This window comes from Sinohyriopsis cumingii, unplaced genomic scaffold (genome assembly GCF_028554795.1).
Source record: "Sinohyriopsis cumingii isolate HCF-2022 unplaced genomic scaffold, ASM2855479v2 utg000624l, whole genome shotgun sequence".
Classification (NCBI taxonomy): Eukaryota; Metazoa; Mollusca; class Bivalvia; order Unionida; family Unionidae; genus Sinohyriopsis; species Sinohyriopsis cumingii.
The window spans coordinates 1,945,937-1,967,559 of NW_028315919.1; the positions used below are offsets into that span (position 1 = coordinate 1,945,937).

General features: G+C 35.0%; 1 protein-coding gene across 1 annotated transcript in view; it reads right to left on the reverse strand.

Annotated features, from left to right (window-relative positions):
* Nucleotides 1-1,383: 1,383 nt before the first annotated feature.
* Nucleotides 1,384-21,623, reverse strand: part of LOC149773602 (uncharacterized) — a 31,740-nt gene continuing 11,500 nt past the window's right edge. The window contains exons 5-7 of the mRNA XM_089946351.1: nt 18,914-19,098; nt 14,571-14,698; nt 1,384-13,767 (exon numbers count right to left, since the gene is read on the reverse strand). Coding sequence (XP_089802477.1) covers nt 13,301-13,767; nt 14,571-14,698; nt 18,914-19,098 — 780 coding nt within the window. The 3' untranslated portion in view covers nt 1,384-13,300. The remainder of the gene's footprint in view (nt 13,768-14,570; nt 14,699-18,913; nt 19,099-21,623) is intronic.

Below are 21,623 nucleotides of genomic sequence, written 5' to 3' on the forward strand. Positions count from 1 at the left end.
TCTCTTCATACCTTTGGTCTTCAAGACCATTTCTACTTTGTTATCTTGCTCGCAAAGTATGCCCTCTACGTTATGTAGTTTTAAGTATTTCAGTTTGTAAACTATTGAATCACCAAAATTTACTTGCCTGATATTAAATGTGAGGAAGTTAGGTCTTTGAAACTTTGTCTCATCTATTTAAACTTGGGAGCTTCCTTCACATGAAATCATGTCTATTGATATGTGATAAGTGTTATTTTAGGTTTTCCATCTTTGAAGATAACTCTGAAGGCATCGTTTATGTTATCTCTCTCTTTTTGGATTTGGCCCTGGCGTATTTCGAAAATATGTATATTACTGTCAGAATGTGATAATATCCACTGTTGTATTTTCATATGCATGCATGATAAAAAATGTCTGCATGTATTTTGTCATCTATGTGATTCAAATTAAATCTTCTTTATAAAAATTTCTTTTGTTTTGTTCTGTTTCTGCTTGCTTGTAAAGTGTGTACCAGTAGGCATATGTTTGAAGGGATATGAAAACCACGGTGCTAAAGAATACTGAATGCTTGACAATTTGACATCAGGACATCCATTTATAATAAGAACTGTTTTTTTTAATCATTTAAAAAATTTCTTCAATCCTTTCAAGCTTATGAATGATTTTGAATTTATGTCAGTTTTCTATGTTAAATCATATGAATCATTCCACAGCTAAACAGAGGCTAGAATCGATACATATACATATATATGGTAGCATACATATAATCATATCTATATCTGCACTGGGCAAACAGGTACCATACTGTCAGTGTCATGCTACTTTGATTGTATAATACACATACTCAAATTGAGATTTCCACTATGACGGAAATATGACAGGCACTGAAAAATTCAATTTTGCCAACATTTGAAATTCCAGGTGGACTTACTATAGTAGTCTATTGGATAAAGTCTTGTTTCTCATGTTAATGATGGTTTTTGCTAGTAACCAAAGAAATATTTCACCATATGGTTTAATTGTCGAGCTGCTTACGAGTGTATCGCTAGTTTACATTATGAATTTTCATTGTGCTGACCTTGTCTTTCTTTTCTAGATTAATTCTCATTAACGTAAAATACTTTCTCACATTCTAGGAATATCAGTCATTTTTATGTGCTGTGGCGGACAATACACTATATTTCAACAAAAAATTTAATTAAGGGTCTGTCATTGAAAATGTACATGAGGTCAAGTCAGTTCCTGCATGCATTCAGAGTGTAAAGTGATATAGGTCTTAGTAAGGGAAAATAATTTTATACCATTTCTTAAGTTTAGACTATGTGGAAGAGGTTTCAGCCTGACCTTTCAATGGCTTTCCTGAATGTTCCAGAAATTTCATTGAAAATAATAATGTCTGAATTAGTGAACAAAATTGTTTTTATTTTAAGGCTATAAAATATTAAACAAGTAATATTCATGCAACACGATCACAAAGCAAACAGTGTATATATGAAATAAATAAAACGTGTACATCAAATGATAAAAGATATATAATGTTCTTTTGGTCATATAAAAGGTATATAATGTTCTTTTGGTAATATAAAATTTAAAAATAAATAATATCATAATTACTGTTCATCATTATAAAAAACATTGTGCCATCAATTAAGTGAAAATACAGAACTTATCAATTAAGTGGAAATATAGAACTTATCAAATTCCTTTCTACAAATATCTGCCTGATTTGTGTCTTTATTATGAATATTTGCAAATGGTCATTTATTGATGTCTCCAGAATAATGATAATCTCGTATTTCAGGAATATCTCCATTAACCACACAAAACATTTTCCTTTTTAAATGTCTAAAATATTGTATGGTGAATCAACAATAGCTGTACAAGGTTGAATGCACTGTATGCCAGGATTCTTTCTATCAAATTTAGTCATTATAAAGCTTGTCAAGTGGTTCTTGAAATGAAGTTGTAAGTGATTTTGGAGGAATCTTGCAAAGGTCTTCTAATTTTGTAACAGTGACTATATCTGAGGGTGGATCAGCATCAGCTATACAAATACTGAAGTCATCTATCTATGTCAGTTCAAATTCTATTCAGTTATTCTTGAGAATATGCTATTTAAATTTATTCCTATTTTCAAGAATGGTGGCCATTTTTTTAATTGCAGAACAGCATCAGTTGTACAAGGTTGAAAGCCCTCATTGCCAGGATGCCATCAATTAAATTTGGTCATATTCTGCTGGGAGGTTTAAAAGGATCTTTTTTTTACAAGCTTTCTGGTTATAGTATTGGTGGCCACATTAAGAAGCGGACCAGCATCATTTGTTCAAAATAAAAATCTTCATGTCAGGATGTTTTCTATACAAATATATCAAATTATATTCATTGATATTGGAGAAGATATTTAAGGTTCTATTTTTAGTAATAGCAGCCATTTTTGATGGCATTCAGCTTTATTTGTGCAAAATCTACAGAGTCTACATGACAGGATGCTTTATATCAAGTTTGGTCAAATTCAGTTTTGGGAAAGAGTAGTTTAAAAGTTTATCTATTTTAGTAATGATTGCCATATCTGATGGCAGATTAACATCATTTATTTAATTTGTAAATATTTTTATGCCTGGATGCTTTCTGTTCAATATCAAATTCGTTCAGTGGTTCTGGAAAATTAATTTTATAAACAATTTGAATCTTTGTAATGGCAGCCATATTTGATAGCAAATCAGCACTAGTTGTTCCAATTTTGAGCACTTTATATCAGGATGCTTTCTGTCTCATTTTAAATTCTATTCAGGGATTCTTGTGAAATAGTAATTAAAATTTTCTTAAAATATTTTTAGTAATGCTGAAGGCTGAAGGTGGCTCGGCATCAGTTGTATAAACCTGAAAGCCCTCTAGGCCTGGATGCTTTCTGTCAAATCTCATCAAATTATATTGAAAAGCCCTCTATGCCTGGATGCTTTCTGTCAAATCTCATCAAATTATATTGAAAAGCCCTCTATGCCTGGATGCTTTCTGTCAAATCTCATCAAATTATATTGAAAAGTTTCTGAGAAGTGAAATATTTTTCGATCTTTAGTAACTGTGGAAATGCTTGATGGCAGATTGGCATCATTTGTATAAATTTCATGGCCTCTATTCCATGATGACTCCATAATGTTTGGTCAAATTCTGTTGAGAGGTTTTTGAAAAGCTGCTTAAAAGTTTTGCTAACTTTAGTAACAGTGGCCATATTTGATTGAGGATTGGCTTTTGTACAAACTGAAAGGTATTCATGCCTGGAAGATTTCTGTAAAATAGTATCAATTATGTACAGCAGTTATGGAGATGTCACTGAAGTTTAACAACTTTAGTAATGGAGGCCATACTGGCTGGTGGAAGCCCTCTAAACCTGAAAGCCCTCTATGCCAGGGTGATCTTTCAAATTTGGCCAACTTCTGTTGAGTGGTTTGAGTTGGAAAAAGATTTTCAAAGCTTTTTGTCACGTTAGTAATGTTGGCCATACTGGATGGGTGACCGGCATCATTTAAATAAGCCTAGAAAATGTCTTTATATAAAGAAGCCTTCTGTCATGCTTCTTCAGATTCTGTTTAGTGATTTTGGAAAAGTTGTTTTATGGGTATTTTTTATTATCAGTCTCAGTGGCCTTATCTGATACATGATTTGCATAATGCATGCCAAGATGTTCTCTACCAAATTAGGTCAAAACTGGTTCAGTGTTTTTTTTAACATAGATGAATTTAGCTGATGGACGCCCAATGCACAAACAATGCACAATGGATGCAGGGTAATACCATGAATTATTTGGTCTTATGGTCAGGTGAGTTATACTGGTGTCAGGATAAACAGTGTGAGCCAACAAAACTTTATTCACATAAAAATGTCCATTCACTCCTCAGGCGCAACATTTTTATTCCCATAAATATATATGAGTTTACAATATAATCAAAATTATGTTGAATTCTGAGACAAGAATAGATATATAAAAACAAAAGTACTGTAAACAATATATTACACACCTACACCATGATTAATAGTCCTCTGTGTAGGCACCAGTAGGTCATAGTAGACTATAGAGATTATTGTCCAACATGTCTTGAAGTAAACCTATTGTGCGGAAACCATTATTTTCTTACCCGACTTGCTATGCCACTGCCCTTTTGACACCAAGTTTCTTTCTTTTCTTAAGACCAATGCATATACATATGTTTGGCCAAGGAACTTACCCTAGGACAAATGTAACTGAGCAAATTGCTTTTTATGTGATTCATAATTGCCCAATAAACAGTTGGTTTAGAATTTAAATAATTTTTATATTCACTGTGAACTTGACCTATGACCTTTTAACTTTCCTACCCAAAGTGTAAATCATCCATAAACTTTGGTGAAGGTACTGTTAATGAACTTAAATGTTTGTGCAGAACCCATTTTTAAGTTTTCATCCGCAGTGACCTTTACAGTTGGTCCTTTGACTAAGTGCAAGCCATCTACAAACTTAGATCCTGGTCAGTGACACAGAACTAAATTTATTGTACAGAAACTATTTTTTCTCTTTCAGTCACAGTGACCTTGACCTTTATCTCCTGACACACACCCAACCCAATTTTTTTATTCTACCTTATTCTATGTGCATGTTATCCACAAATATTACTGTGCAGAAACTTGTTCCTTCTTTCAGTCAGTGGTCTTGACCTCTGACCCCAAATTCAAAAGGTTTTGTCATTACCCAAAGAGCAAGTCATCCAGAACAGTTGCTCAAGGGATGTGATGCAGAACTATTGTTACTGTGTTGAAACCATTTTTCTTCCTTCAGGCACAATGATCCTGACTCTTGACATTTTATCCCAAAAACAATAGGCTTCTTCAGATCCCAAATGTATACTATTTACAAGCTTGTTAATGGTATATAGTGAAGTATTCAAGTTATTATGCAAGAATTAAAATGGGAATAATGGATGGATGGATATCATTGCATGATATGCTCCACCTTAAAAATGATTATGCTGGTACATAAAACCTTCTTTCGAATGTTGTATGTAACAAAATGTTAGGAGCTTTATGTGTTACTCTCATAGAATTGGTCATATAAAATGAAACATCTGCAGACTGATCCTTCTATAACCTAACATATTGCAGACTGGTTCAAAGACTTTTGTCCCTTAATCATTTTACTGATGATCTCTATAGAGCTGCCAACAGTTCTGGTGCCATTCATGTCAGTTTCACTTTCACTATATAATATGTACAAACCCAATTAGTGAATGTGTGGAAATAAATATATTAACCTACTGAAAATCTGTAAATTTCATAACACTGAAATACTGTAATGTATAATACTTAAGATTTAAAAAGATTATATTGCCACGTAAAGATGCATCATAAACCTGTTCCATATTTTAATACAAATGTAATTATACTGTATTGGCTTTGTAAATAGCATAAAGTAGTCCCTCAATATAAAATAAACCCTTTTTATAAGGGAAGTAGTCATGAATCCAATTAAATTACATAATTGTAATACTATATATTATGAATCACAGTAAAAGGTAACATCACCTGCAATGCAGTACACTTTTATGACTCCCTTTAGCAACGGTGTTATAATCATGATCACTGTAATTATGTCACATCAGCATACAGCTCTGGTACAGTAGTAAATCCTGTTGAAAGGGAACTACTATGCGAGACCACCCATCTTGAAAGACCAGATGCTCAATGTGCAGATTTGTTAATTACTGGTTCATAGTGTCAATAACCTGTCATATTAGATCACCTGTCTTGAAAGACCAGATGCATATAATAATTATTATATAGTTATCATTATACAATATTCTCTCATAAGAAAATCAGGAGGCAAGCTTTAAAAATGTCAGAAGGTTGTGGGTGGGCCTATTATCTGACTTGGGTGGTTATCATTGGATACATACAGCATCAAACAGTATCAGAAAATTATTTGAAAGCAAAATATTTATATAATAATTGGATCAAGAATAGTTGGTCACTGTGACCTAATTTAGCCTGTGGTGAGTGATACCCTTCAACATGATTCATTCCATTAAGTTTTATTACTGTACATATAATCAGCTAAATGCAAACATCAGAGAAAATGAGCAAAATGCAAAAATTTAACATAATCACTGGAATGTGAAAATAAATCCACCAAGTTATATGACTTTACATATAACTGTGTCAGAAATAATAAAAATAATAATAATAATTGGGACTTTCTATAGTGCCTAATCTTTAGAAGCTCTAAGCGCTTTGCAACATTAGACAACACCTATAACATAAAAAACATAATGATATGGTTACAAAAAACAAACACCATGAAATTAGAAAACATAAAAAAACATGTTGAAAATATTTAAGGTAGGAAACATTATTAGTTTGTTCTTGCAGTCGAAATAAGCAAGTTTTAAGAGCACTCTTGAATGGGATCACTGTGTCTTTGTGTCTAAGTTCAATGGGCAATTCATTCCATGTTGCTGGGCCCTGGTATGCCAAAGAATGTTCACATGAATTCATTTTCATAGTGGGAATAATGAGTATATGATTGTCAAAAGAGGAGCGTAAGTATCTTGCTGGTGTGTACACATGTGAGGTTGGATAGGTATGTTGGACTGAGCTAATGCAAAACTGTGAAATTAACACCTATTAAAACAACAATATTTGATACCGTCTCACCTATTATTAAAAAATATTATTTAACAATTTCACAAAATATATATCTTTGAAATGTAACAAAAATTCAGATTGCTTTTTCATCATTTTGAGATTTAACAAATGAATTGAGCATAAAATAAGATATAAAACAGTCACCATTAGTGATAAGTTATACAAGTTCTAAACTTTGTTCCTTTTACAGCAGTATATCAGGCACTCAAATGTTATCAGTGCACATGCATTAACTGAATTCAAAATAGGTATACAAATATATGAATTCCAAACAGATGATCCAATAAATTTATGAATGAATTCCTTGGCACAAAAATCTCAAAAACTCTACCTATTTATGAGCAGAATACATCAAACAAGAGTCTGAACATTTCTCATACAAACAATTTATTATTTATGCAGAAACCTTGATATATGTTTTCTGAAACATTTGCTCTGTATACAATACAAAATTGTAAATACAAGCATTTAGAAAAATACATGCATCTGTATAAACATTCATTGTACATCCAATCCTTGTGATAACACACCATTTCACTTTTAAAAAAATTTTTAATGAAAAGAATTTTTATTATTTCAAATTTAATTGATGAGATTAAGAGATGAATAAAAATAAATTCTTGGAAACCTTCAGTGTCTATAACACAGGCACATGTTAAATTTATCTGAAAAACAAATTTGTGTGCTTGTTAAATAGCATAAAGTAACACAAAAAATCAATGTCTAAAAAATTCTTTATTCAAAATTTAAGGTTTAACAATAGCATGCTGGTTACACCAGCTTTATAAAAAGAGTTATTTGCATCCTTTTATAATTGGGTTGGGTCAAAACAAAAAATGTGCACAAGTGCATCTGTTATTATGGTATAAATGATGGGCAAAGTTCTAAGTTATAAAGGAACCATAACTCTAGAATTCTAGACTTGTGCCTGAAAACAGTCAAATTTAAACCCAACCTTAGTATTCCTAATGAAAAGCCTTTGTATCAAATTTTGTTTCAATCCATTAAGTCCTTCAAAAGTAATTTAGTGGCTATGGAAGTACAAAGTTCTAATTCAAACAGGGGCCATACTGTGTAACATTATCTGAAAACAGTAAAAATCCCACTTGACCAAGCTAATCTTAATGTAAATCATCCTACCAAATATGGTTGTTATTTATGAAATCTTTCAAAGTTATTTAGAACAACTACAAGTGCAAAGGTCTAGGTCAAACAGGGGTTATAACTACATACAATTGTATTTCAAAACTCAGTGTGTGTGTGCGTATTTGTTAGATTTTCTAACATAGCTTTAACAATTTTTCAGTCATATCGCTACAATGTCTGCAGTGTGGCAGTTTATAGTGATGTCTAGCATTGGGGTATCATGCTGCAGACATGCAGCATCATGTCCCTTTCAGTCACATTATCCTGATACCAGGCTGACCAGTCCTAACACCAACCTCTTAATGATGATCTCCAAGCAAGGCACCTGCTAGTACATTTCTGAAAGTCTTTGGTATGACTTGGCCAGGATTTGAACTTGAAAACTCCCGCATCCGAGGCAGATACAATTTTACCTAGATCTTCCTAATGTGAAGACTCATGCAAAATTTGATTTCAATCCATTAAGTCCTTCCATTATACTGAGGATGGACAAAACTCGTGATAAATGTGATAAGATGAAAAGACACTGATAACACTATATTCTTGAAAAGTTCATGAACTTGAAATGAATATATTAAGCCTTGGCACACAGTTATTGTGTTATACATATCTGAGGTTTTTTTTACTGTAATACTGTCAAGTAAGAAATATATTTCAGAGTTTGTCTTCGGGGTAAAGAATATCCATGAAATTAAATCACTATAAACAAGAGCCCCACATGACGCAAAGATTGCTCATCGGCCTGCAATCTGCATGATAGCCAAATGCAAGGCTAATAAAAAGTTGCTAATAAATCTGGGCCATTAGGATGTTTTCTGTTCAAATTTCCTTCTATTCTGCTGACTACATATTGTTTACAAATACTGGAATTTGCCAATATGATTTAGGTCAAAGTTGATAAAAGCTCTGTAATTTTGTGTGTTTATGTGTTGTTTTTGGATTTTTAATGCAGCTTTAACAATTAGAGTCATATCGCTAAGATGTCTGCAGTATGGTAGTTTATAGCAATGTTTAGCACTGGGGCATCATGCTGCAGACATGTAACATCATGTCCCAGCCAGTCACATTATTCTGACACCAGGCCGACCAGGCCAGCTACTAACCTCTAATACTAAGCGCCAAGCAAGGCAGCTCTTAGTACCAATTTTATAAGTCTTTGGTATGACTCAGTCAGGGTTCAAACATGCGACCTCCCACATCCGAGGCAGATGCTCCAACCACTTTGGCCACTGGAGCAGTCCTGTTATTTTAGTTACATAAGTTGTGTCAATGTTTATCTACATTCAGTAGTGATGTGCATCATCTGTACAAATTTTAAGGTCATCTATGCCTGAATGCTTTTTGTCAAAATTGGTAAACTTCAGCTATCATATTTGCTGGCCTATAAGACGATACATTTTGACAAGAAAGTCTTAGCTTCGTCTTATACTCTGAACCAACTTATATAAGGATTACGTCATCCGGATCGCTTTATCATATTTCTCGTATGGAAAATAATTCTCAAAGAGTACAAAATATAATGTGCAATAAATATTTCATTTTGGGGAAGAGACCATGTATGAACAAAATTAATATAGGATCCCACAGTGTTGTTGTTGAGTTTAATTATAGTGGCGTGCGCACAATTGTGCATCTGCCACTTCATCCCACAGTGAGTATTTTAAACAATTACATGATTATCAGTATTAAAAATTAACACAGCTCAGATGTAATTGTGCTAAAGCAGCATGCACCAGTAATGTATGTTGTTTGTAATATACGTTGTTTAAATTTAATTACGTATATGTGCGTTAGAATTTATACAAGTTAGAAGATGAATAACCTAAACAAAGACATATTCCATCACAATTTTCATTTTGCACCTAATGATCAAATAATCTGTATGCCTCATTGAAAGAGACAGACAGAGATGTCTTCATGTGTGTAAATCAGTATTGTTCACTCACCTGATGACTGATTTTATTTGTGTACAAGTGCAGTACTATATTCCATTATCAGTTAATACCACTAGTTATGCGATTACTTCTAATTTTTTTGTTTCCACTTCATTCTTAAAAGAATCAAATGGTTTTGTAATGGTATTTACATGCTAATTAAACATGCTACGGTTGTATTCAGTCATTCCAAGATAACACCTGTTTGAGGTCAAGATTCTGAAGACCAGATCAGATTAGCAAGGCTACCAATAGGGAAATGAGGCTACCCATGGGTATAATGAATACTGTACCATATACAGTAGTTAAAGGAAATGCCAGGTGGTTACTATTGTAAATTTCTCAGCCAAAGTACATCTAGCATGAACAAAGATCAAAAACAATTCCGGCCTATGTACATGAAGAGTACATGCAGTTTAAACAAAATCTCAATTGCTGGGAATGGAGAGGTCGTTATACTTGCAAAGAAAATTAGACAGCATGCAAATGGCCATTCTTGGGATTTAACCTAATGGAGATGACATGGATATAACTATTGTGAATATTTAAACCCTGAAGGAGTATGGTATGCATTTTCATAGTTCACAATTAATGATTAATTTATGTTTTTTTTCTCTCTGACAAAAGCTTCAGCAACACAGGGGCAATAAGTTAAAAAAAAGGACAAATAAATCGACAAAGAGCAGAACTCACTCTCTCTCTCTCTCATATATAAGACCATATTTGATTTTGATTATGAGGTGCAAAATGAAAAATGCGATGGAATACATATGCATCCTTCTCTCTGTATCTCTCTTTCCCCCCCTCCCGGAATATGCATCTTAGTATTAGTGATGCAATTTCCCTATTGCTGGCAATCTGAAATAGCATACAGTGATACTTTTAATATTTATGAAACTGAAAGTTGTTATAATATAATTCCACGCAGCATCGCAAGTTTTATCCTATCTGTAACTCAATCAATTTTCCGGTCAGCATCATTATATGTAGTTAAAGTACATAATATATTTAAAATGCTTCTTGTGAAACAAATTAAGTACTTTAAGTTACATTTAATAATCCTGAATGGAAAGGTTACTGAGTTACAGGTAGGATAAAATTTGCTGTGTGGAACGAAGTGAAAAACAGTCTGAGGTGTTGATTTGGCATCATCTTATACTCAGCATCAACTTATATAAGGCTGAAGGATGGAAAAGTTGCCAAATTCGCTGATTCGACTTACACTCCACATTGACTTATAGGCTGGCAAATATTGTAAGTTGTGTTTTATAAAGTTAAAAAAAAAAAATTCCACTTTTATTATCAGTAACCATATCGGATGATGGATCAAAACTATCTGTATGAGTTCCAAGGATCTTCATGCCAGAATGTTTTCTGTTGAGCTGGTTAAGTTCTACTCAACAGTTTTGGAAAAGAAGTAATTTCAAGATGTTTGTATTTTTAACAATAGCAGCCAAATCTGATTGGATTATTTTGTATAAATCTGAAGCGCTTTATGCCAGCATGATCCCTCTCAAATATGATCAAATTCTGCTCAGCAGTTTAGGAGAAGCCATTTAAAGGGTTTCTATTTTTAGTAACCATGACCAGAGTTGGTGAATGAGCATCAGCTGTATAAATTTAAAACTACTCTATACCAGGATGCTTTTAATCAAATTTTGTAAAATTCTGTTAAAATATTTTGAAGAAATCGTCATTTAAATGTTTCTATCTTCAGCATCATTTGCCATATTTGATGGCAGATCAGCAGTAGTCATGCAAGGTTGAAAGCCCTTTTATGCCAGAATGTTTCCCATCAAATTTGGGTGTGGTTGAGTGGTTTTTGAGAGCTTGTCAGTGGTTTTTGAGCATAAGTTGTGTACAGGTCTTCTGGTTTTGTACAGACACTATTTTTACAAACTTTTGAAGTCCTCTATGCCAGGATGCTTTGTATCAACTTCCATCAAATTCTACAGAGTGATTTTGGAGAAGAAGCCTTTTCAATGTTCTATTTTAAGTAGTGGATGGCCACAAATGATGGTGGAATCTGGATTAGCAACATTTGTTCAAACTTAAAAGGTCCTCATCTCAGGATGCTTTCTCTCAAGATATGCCAAACTATATTCAATGGCTTCTAAGATGTTTAATGTTCTATTTTTAGTAATGTCAGTCATAATCTGATGACAATTTGCATCATTTGTTCAAATCTGAATGTTTTCATGACAGGATGCTTTCAATCAAGTTTGGTAAATTCTACTTTGGAAATGTGTAATTTAATTGCAGATTAGCATTGTTTATAAAATTTAGCATCATTTATGCAATTCTGAAAGATATTAATGCTGGGATGCTATTAGATCTCAAATTATGGTCAGTGATTTTGGAGTTGTTTAAATATGTTTTCTTTAAGCTTAGTAATGGTCACCATACCTGGTCACACACCAGCACTAGCTGTACAATCCCAAAGCACTCTGTGCCAAGATGCTTTCTGTCCAGTTTTATTAAATTCTCTTGTGTTGTTTGTAAAGAAATCATTGAAAAGGGTTTTTACAATTTTTTAGTAATGATGGCCAGAGCTGAAGGCAGATCAGTATCAGTAGTACAAATCTGAAAGCCTCTATCCCTGCAAGTATTTGGTCAAATTCTGTTTTTGAGACACAGTTGAAAGGTTACTCTATTTTTAGTGATGGTGATAATTTTGGGTTTACCACTTTTTTAGACTATGATACATGGCCGCCAGTACATTTGGTGGATGAAGAGCCCATCAAGAACCACCAACTCAAAGGAAGATACTGGCAATCTTTCTCACCTAATCACATTGGTTGAGCCAGGACCTGAACCCTCAAGGACAGAGGTGAAATAAGTGATCTATAAAGGTAAGCACCTCAGACCACTTAGCCACACAGAGACCCTCTATTTTAGTAACAATAGGCATAGTTGATCATTCAACCACAAAATCAGTAGGCCTCTCCTTACTTAAGTACAAACCTTCTACCAACTCTCATCAAGGGTGTGAGTTTTGAGCAAAGAGATATAATGCACAAACTTTTTTCTTTCAGTTACTATGGACCTGACCTTTGACCTTTTGACCCCCAAATCACTAGGCTTCGAATCTATTTTTTAATGAGCAAAAAAACCACAATAAACTCCACTTGTATTTCATATGATTATTCAATAATTAATCATATACCTGTGTAGTAAGATATGTATCATGGCCCTTTTGAGTCTCTTGTGATACAGTGAAACATGTCTATAAAGGACATCCATGTTCAAAAGGTTGTTCTTTATGGGAAGGAATCCATTATATAGAGGATAAAATAATATAAACTCCAATAAAAGAAAACAATATACCTTGCTCTTTATGCATTTTTCATTATATGATGTCCACTATGGTAGGTTTCACTGTACAAGTACTTTATCTGGATATAACAATATAATATATGGACTTCCTTTGATGTCATTGATATGTGTAAAACTAATGACAAAAATATCTATGTATCGATGTATTGACGAGTTACTGCAGAAAAGGATGCATTTGATTTAGAATCGAGCAATATCATTTCTATAATATATACACAAAAATACCTTTTTCAATGGGGATCAGGGATATTAACTCGTCCATTTAGAATCAAGTTTCTCACACTGGTAATATATATTGAATTAACATCTCTCTCTCCATCAAGAAACCTCCAATACTTAATCCCAGGGAGTGGATTAAGCTCAATTATTCGAACTCTTTCTCTGGTAGACCAGACTGGAATAATTCTGAATTTTTTCCAGTCATCATAAAATGAATCTGTCAGGATCATTTCTTCAAAGTATCTCAGCGTATCATCTCGAGTAAAACTTTGAGAAACATATACAAAGATAAAACGACAGCGGTCAAATACAGTCTCAAGTGCTCTCATTTCACTCATGACACCATTATGAAACTCTTCATAAATTACAGTCCTGACATTTGGAACTCCAATATCACGACGAAGATGATTCTGAAACTCAATAGCGGCCTGACGGTCATTTTCCGTATGGATAATGAGAGCATCATATGTATAAGGATCTGAAAATAGTAAATATAAAGCTAACATAATAGACACAATAATTTAACAAATACAAACAAAATGCAAAATATTAAATCTAAATCTAACATAATAGACACAATAATTTAACAAATAAAAACAAAAACAAAATGCAAAATAGTAAATATAAATCTAACATAACAGACACAATAATTTAACAAATAAAAACAAAATGCAAAATAGTAAATATAAATCTAACATAACAGACACAATAATTTAACAAATAAAAACAAAATGCAAAATAGCAAATATAAATCTAACATAATAGACACAATAATTTAACAAATACAAACAAAATGCAAAATATTCAATTAGGTCTTAACATTTCCTTCAAATTTGTCAATATAAACTTCCTTTCAGAAACAAGAGAATATACACTGTTGGATAAACAAAACAAAACTAGGGATAACTATTCTATGTACAGTTTTGATTTGAACTGAAATGAAAATTTCCAGTTACATTTTTAATGCTTTTGTCAAAATATGTACTAAGACTTTGGTTCAAACCCAATACCTTGCTTACTCTAGACAGTCATTCTACAAACTAAGCTATCCCAAGTGATGTCTATCCCTGTAACATATTCCACTTGTTTTGTTTGCTTGTCTACGTATTCCTAAAAAGCGATACCAGTTATAGTTTTTACTGCAATAGCTTGATAGGTTAAGAAATTGTAACAAAATGTTTAGTACAAATCTACACAAATTTGTCTCTCTAGATAAAATCAAACATAAATATATGTATATTGAAACCTCACAAGATGTTATATGCATAGAATTCTACTCACCATTAATATTAATATCATCTTCCAGTTCATTAACTGCTTGAGTTAACTTTTGAACCAAGTTGGTAATTTGGTTAAATGTTGTGTGATTAAACCATCCCTGTTGCAACCAGCCCAATATCCTATTATAACTGGAAAAAGAGAAAGAAACTAATTGGTTTTCTCTAAAGAAAAATATCTCCTAAAACCTGCTGGTGTTAATCTAAGATTAAATACCATGAATTTACAACATTTTTTATGTGGTATGAGTTTGTGTGGATTTCTTTGCAGGTAAAGACCATAAAATCTATGGTAAATCAAAGGCCCAACAAACATTCAACCTTCTGTGAAAACAGAAGGACCTCTTCCACTCAATAACTTTTGGGATGGAGGGTAAAACTTGATCTCTATAACAATTATCTTTGAACATTTTTCCATTAGAAGCCAGTATATAGAACAAAATTTCTTCAGACAAGCTCACAAAAAGATGATGTCCAGAGTAAGATATATAACCACTGAAAACAGACATTTTGATTGATTGCTTGAAAGAAAAAATTAGTTTTGACAATGAGGATGCTTAATTTTGTTGACTCTCTATAAAGAGTGAACTACTGAAAAACGCTGGTTGAGAATGTGGAGAACAGACTCCTAATTGCCACTGAAACATAAAGAACCCTTTTCTCTCTCATTTAGTTTTAAGAGTAAGGTTCTTGAAAAAAGTTTTACCCAGCAGTTTATAACAAGGTTTTGATAAAGCCCACACCATGCAAGATAGATTCTATTGAGACTTTAATGATCAAGATATCAGTCTCTGCAGGTCAAAACTTGATAAGATTGGAAATATGAGGGTCCAAACCAATCACCAGACCCCCAGAGAACTTTATCATGGTACACAGAGCTGCCCCATAGTCCTTAATAACAGAAACCAAACATTCTCGGTCTTCAAACTGGAAGAGAATAAAAGTCTGCCACTCAGAGAGGGACAATTAGGATCAATGTGTTTCCTCCTGCACCAATCACAAAAGATTCTCCACTTTGCATTGTACACCTTGACAAAACATTTGGCAACTTTGCTTGAGAACTTGTCCAGGCAGACTGATTACTTGAGATGAGTCATGCATGAAGGTGAAGAATCTGTGGGCTGTTGAGGAGACCACTTGAGCTGCAACAGAAGGTCCCCCCCACCCGCCCGCCCTAAAGGCAATGTCCTGGGCAGGTCTACCAACAGGTTGAGTACAACACTGAACAGCAATCATCAGGGCCACACAATGGCTATCAAAAAGAGCTGAGCAGTGGAAGTCCTGGCTTTGTGGAGTACAGACAATCCCACCTGACACTGAAGTCATATCCAATCTCAGCTTCCTGATCTGATCTTATCTAGGACTGGGAAGGTATAAAAGTGGAGCATGTTCAGTCTCATTGCGAACAAGTCCACTATAGGTCTCCTACCACTTTGTCTCCCATGGAAAGACTGTCTGCCAGGGGTAATCAGCACAGCAAAGGAGGTTCTAAACCTCCATGCCAAAAAAAAAGAATGTGCACTTATCATTCTAGGAATGACATTACTAAGTTGTTTGAAAAGATTATTACACAATGACTCCTTATTTGGTAATGCACCCCTTTATGGCTTAAAAACATCCCCTCATTTCCAAATTGTTTATGTGAAAAAGTAATTTCTTCCTGGGATCATGAGACCTAAAGAATTGTATCCTTTGGCTATAAGAGATGGGTTCTGGGGCATGCATTATGACTCTGGCCAAAAGCCAATCCCAATTTGTCCACCAAGGTGATGATATTCTAACCAGATCAGCACAGTCTGAGCTTACAGGGTATCCTTATTGAGTTTCAGTTTGCCAGAAGAAGAACATGGAGAGGGTGCAAGTACAATCTTCCTAGAGGGATCAGGTACACATGGACTTCACGGTCCCCAGGTGTGATAGATATAGGTGAACCAATAAGGTCTTGGCTTGAAATGCCACCAAAAGAGCCAAGATTCTGTTTATCCTGTCCAGTGGAACACAAACTCAACAAAGTCTGGAGAGGGAATTCATCCCCCTGTAAACAAAATCCTGAGAAATGATTTCTCAAGGTTCAGAAGGAGTCCAAGCAAGGTCAAAGTGGACATGCAGTGGGCAGAGCTTGCAAGAGGGACTCCTTAAAACCATTGTGCATCAAGTGGAAAAAATATGGAGGATGGGGATCTCTTGAGCCCTCATGTGGATGGCAACTATTCCCATCACCCTGGTAAAAGCCTAAATGGCCCTGTCCAGGCAAAACCAGTGGTATTTCCTATGAGGAGAAATAATTGGGATGTGAAGGTACATATTCTAAAAGTCGAGACTGTCCACTGGACGGACCTTACGGCAATCCTGACTGAAGCTGTAGTCTCAACCTTGATTCATTCTTCCTGAAAAAACATGTTCAGGGTAGAAAGATAGTTGATAAGCCAAAACTTTCAACCATTTTTGGACACCAGGAAAATACAAGAGCAGAAACCAGAGACTTGTCATTTGCCACCTTCTCTATTGCAAATCTTTGCTTAACTGAACCAGTTTGGACTGGTAAAAAAGAATTGGGGGTTCTTGCAAATGAATAATGCTCCTGGAAATGACATTGGTATCATTCTATTAGTAAAAAAAGAACCCACATATCTTATGATATGCTCAACCAAACCTGTGAAAATTGGGCCAACTGAGCACCAAGGAGATCTTTGGAAAAGGGATACAGAGCAGGAAAGGGTTCAAGCCTCTAGTGGTTCCCTCTGTTCCTTTAGAAAAGGGTGAGAAGTTCACAGATGGACAAGAGGACAGCTTGAATTGGTGCTGCTGTCTGGGCTGTTGGGACTGCAGCCTTTAAATAACTTTGAGGAAAGCCCTGAGGGGCAGTGAGGATAGGAGCAGGCCAATTTCAACATGCTAGGAGCAGCTACAAGGGACCATTGAAGTTGGTCTCAGATCCTCAAATACCATGGAGGGAATGGGACCTCTGATGACAATCTCCATCTCCAATGAAGCAGCCCTAAGAAGGTTCTTACATTGATCCAGTAAGAGTCTTGACGTGTCTAGGACAACATACCTGCAGATGTGAAGCAGTTCTGCCAATGCACAATGGACAATGACAATGCTGGCCTCAAAGTTTTGGCAAATCCCCACTTGTGATGCTCCAGCATCCAGGGGGGGAGGGGCTTAAGAGGCCAAGGAGGGTGAACCCTGTAGCTAGACACTGAAAACAGTGGTCACAGCATGGGGGGGGGACAGGTTCCTGGTCTTTCATAAACAGGACAGTGAACAATGTTGCAAGATGCCGAAAACAGTGGTCACAGCATGGGAAGGAAGACAGGTTCCTGGTCTTTCATAAACCTTTTTGAATGTTCCAGCACCATGGTTGAATGAGGGAGTAAAAGGAGAGCTGGTCATTCTGTGGACCATGAGAGTGTCGCCAATTTGTTGACATTCCTTTCCTCCATGCCCGAAGGCTTGGGATACAAATCAGGGTGTAGAAGGCAGTGAACTAAAATGAGTCCTATCTAAAGACCAGATCTCTTCCGCCAACTCTATCTGTACCAAAATGATGTCATCGTCTAGCTTGAACTCCAGAGGGGAGATGCAACTTTTCTACACAGCATCCCTCTAATGAGAGACTGGGGAGTATTGTTATCTTCATCATGCAACTTCTCATGGGGAGTGGTGGAACTTCTTCGTGGTTTGCAAACATTTTTTGTCCCTACCACTGGCAATTCCACATCATGCAACTGCTCAAAGTGATGAGACTGTCCTTACATGTAATGGGTAGAGATACTTACCCTAGCTAACAAACAAAATAAATGAGCACCACTGAAGCAAGTACTAAACAGAATTCCAGAAATACCTCACAGATGGAATTACATACCCTAACACCAGGTACAGGAAAGGGAAAGATCAGTAAAGAGAACCTATCATACACACACAGAACAATGCAGTACCCATAAACATCAAGAGAGTTATTTTCACAATCAAACAATGCAAGGGCTGAGGGAATAAAAACTAATTAGAAGGCAAAATGAGAAACATTTGCAAAAGACATACTGAAACACAAAAATGAAGGCAATTTTTCAAGAGTGAATTGCACATGACTTAGCATTATAAGCATCAGAGCAAAAAAGGAAGATTATCCTGCATGAGCTGATGATGTGGCAGTCAGACTGGTTCTGTCTTCTCTCTGTTCTAGATTTCTTGAACATTTCATATAATAGGAGGCAAGAATTTATGAGTTTCTATGAGGGGACTTAAGTGTCTCTGAAAGTAAACAAGGCAATAGTGACAGATATTGGATTAATAAGTTAAAATATGGAATCTAAGCCAGTATATATTTTTTCATATTTCACTCACTTTCCAGGTCCAATAATATCTCGGCTACTCATTAAAATGAGAACATCTTTAATGTTACGGATTTCTGCTACATCTTCATTAACTAGGCCTGCCCGCTGCATGAACTCGTTCACATGTTCTTGTCGTAATTCATTCATCCTTCGAGCAATGGCAGCAAAAAAACGGCTTTCAATATCTTGGCGTGTCTGAAACAAAGATTTTACATTTCAAGCTACCTATGACAACCTACTTACCAAGACAAAAAGTAATGAATCAACATATTTTAACAAAGACATATTAAGGAGACATTTATCCAATATATAACATTTTGAACAAGATCACATACAGAATAAAAACACTATGTGAGTTTCATTAAATTACAACTGAAATTGATTTTAAAACAAAGCCAACAAGAGCCTTGAAAAGGGACTTGTGCTCTAGTGGCTGATAAGAATTTTCAGCTATTGAAGATAAAACCATTTCTTCATTTTAACCATGATCTGCTGAAACTATCTGATATTCTTGAGCAATAACAAGATTGTCAAACTGGCCACTATATCAATCATACTGGACGTTACAAGATCTGCACCATTTGTTTCGGACCAATTAGAAATCATTAAAAGTTGTCTGGTGAAAACCCATGTCAAACTGGCCATCCATTCAAGAGAAGTAGCATTAACAAGACTTTCATGCTGACTATCAAGGCAGTCTTATTGAATGTAAAAATCATCACCATTTTCATTTAGGACTAACAAGATATCATGTCTTATGATGAAAACTATGTTGATATTACTTTCTATTTAGGAGCAGTGGTGATAACAAGGTTTTCAAGATAGTGGCCATACTAGTTGTCCAATCAGCAGCATTTTTGTGTGGCCATATTGGAGGTCAGAACAGCACCATTTACATTCAGGGCCAAGTAGACCTCATAAAAAGTCTTTTGGTGAAGACCCATACTAATATGACCATGTGTTTAAGAGGAGTAGAAATAACAATATTTTCAAAATAACCACTGTTGTGGACATAATGGATGTCTGAATGCCATCATTTTCACTTAGGATCAACCAGACATTGGGATGAATGTAACCAAGCAGTTTAGGAGGAGTAGCAATAACAAACTTGTGGTAATGGACAGATGTCAAACAAAGGATGACATAACACAATGTTATCCCATAAACTCTTCTGGTTTATGAACCGCTCTGGTGGCTTAGCAGTTGGAGTGTTCACCTTGGATGCGGGAGGTTGTGGGTTCGATCCCTGGCTGAGTCATACACAAGACTTAATGAAAATGGCACTAACAGTTGCCTCGCTTGGCACTCAGCATTAACAGGTTAGTGTTAGGACTGGTCGGCCTGGTGTCAGGATAATGTGATTGGGTGGGACATCATGCTACACGTCTGCGGCATGATGCCCCAGTGCTAGACATCACTGTAAACTGCCACACAGCAGACATCATAGCGATATGAATGAAAAATTGTTAAAGCTACGTTAAAAATCCAAATCTCACACACACTTCTGGTTTATGACCAGTCAAGCTAAAAATTAAAGGAGCAGAAATATATAATTATCTTTACTACTTGTTTTTCTTTCAAATTACTGGATAATCAGACACTTTGACTTTCTGGATGCCCCTCTAATCCACAGATATTGAGCCTGGACATTGTACTTGAATGATAGCTCATGCCTGATGATTAGTCTTTTAACCAAAACTGGTAAATTTGGTCTTGACAAATTGACATGTCCATTGCTAAGGACTGGTGATAAAATGAATGCCAAACTTTCCTAATCAAATATTCCTTGAATATATCTGCACAGGAATAAAATATTTTGCTATGTTAAAAAAGATATCAAATACATCCTCTTTTCTTGGTCTAATTTTATATTTATAAACAGTCCCAATACCTGCCAAGCTGCATTGAAAACAGTGTTAACTCTGTTATCTGAATCCAACTAAATGACATGATTTTGGGTTAAATGACATGATTTGGAGTCTTGATTAAAGTTTCTGATGATTCAGACAGGAAATCAAATGAATGTAGGTGACATTTTCCCTGTTGATCTTCTAACACTGTACAACCACAGATGCTCCTTCGTTGCTTAAGACAGATGTTAAAGAACGACAGAAACTCAATTACCATTTCAATTAAATATGAGGACCACCCCAGACGTTTCTCTGGGAAGTGATATATTAAAAATCACATGGGCATGTGTACAACTGAATTGAAATAAACTGAATGCATTTACTGCAAGCATCTAGAATTTCTCAAAATATAAATATGTATATTTTAATTTATTATCAAATACATTTTATTAATAATATTAAGTACAGTACATGAGATTCACTAGCTTTCATGTCCTAACCTACCCACAAGCAGTGGGCAAGATGGCTCCTCATTAATCATTTCTGCTGGCCAGTCTGACTACCTGGCCAATTTTCTGGTCCATTAATGAAATGTGCCAGAGTTGCTGACTCTCAAAAGTCAAGCAGTCCAAGATTGTTCTGATGCATATCACTGATTTTTATGGTGGCTAGATGATAGTCACTAATGACAAAACAGAAAAGATTTGTTACATATGTGTTTGGAAACAAAAGGGACTTATCTCTAATGATCTGCAACATGGTTTTCTCTAAAACTGGTGATCACTCTACCACCAGCAAATGGTGTTTATCAACTATTGGCAAATAATTACAGGGACAGAAATGTAAAGCAACCAAGTTTTATTGCCCTAT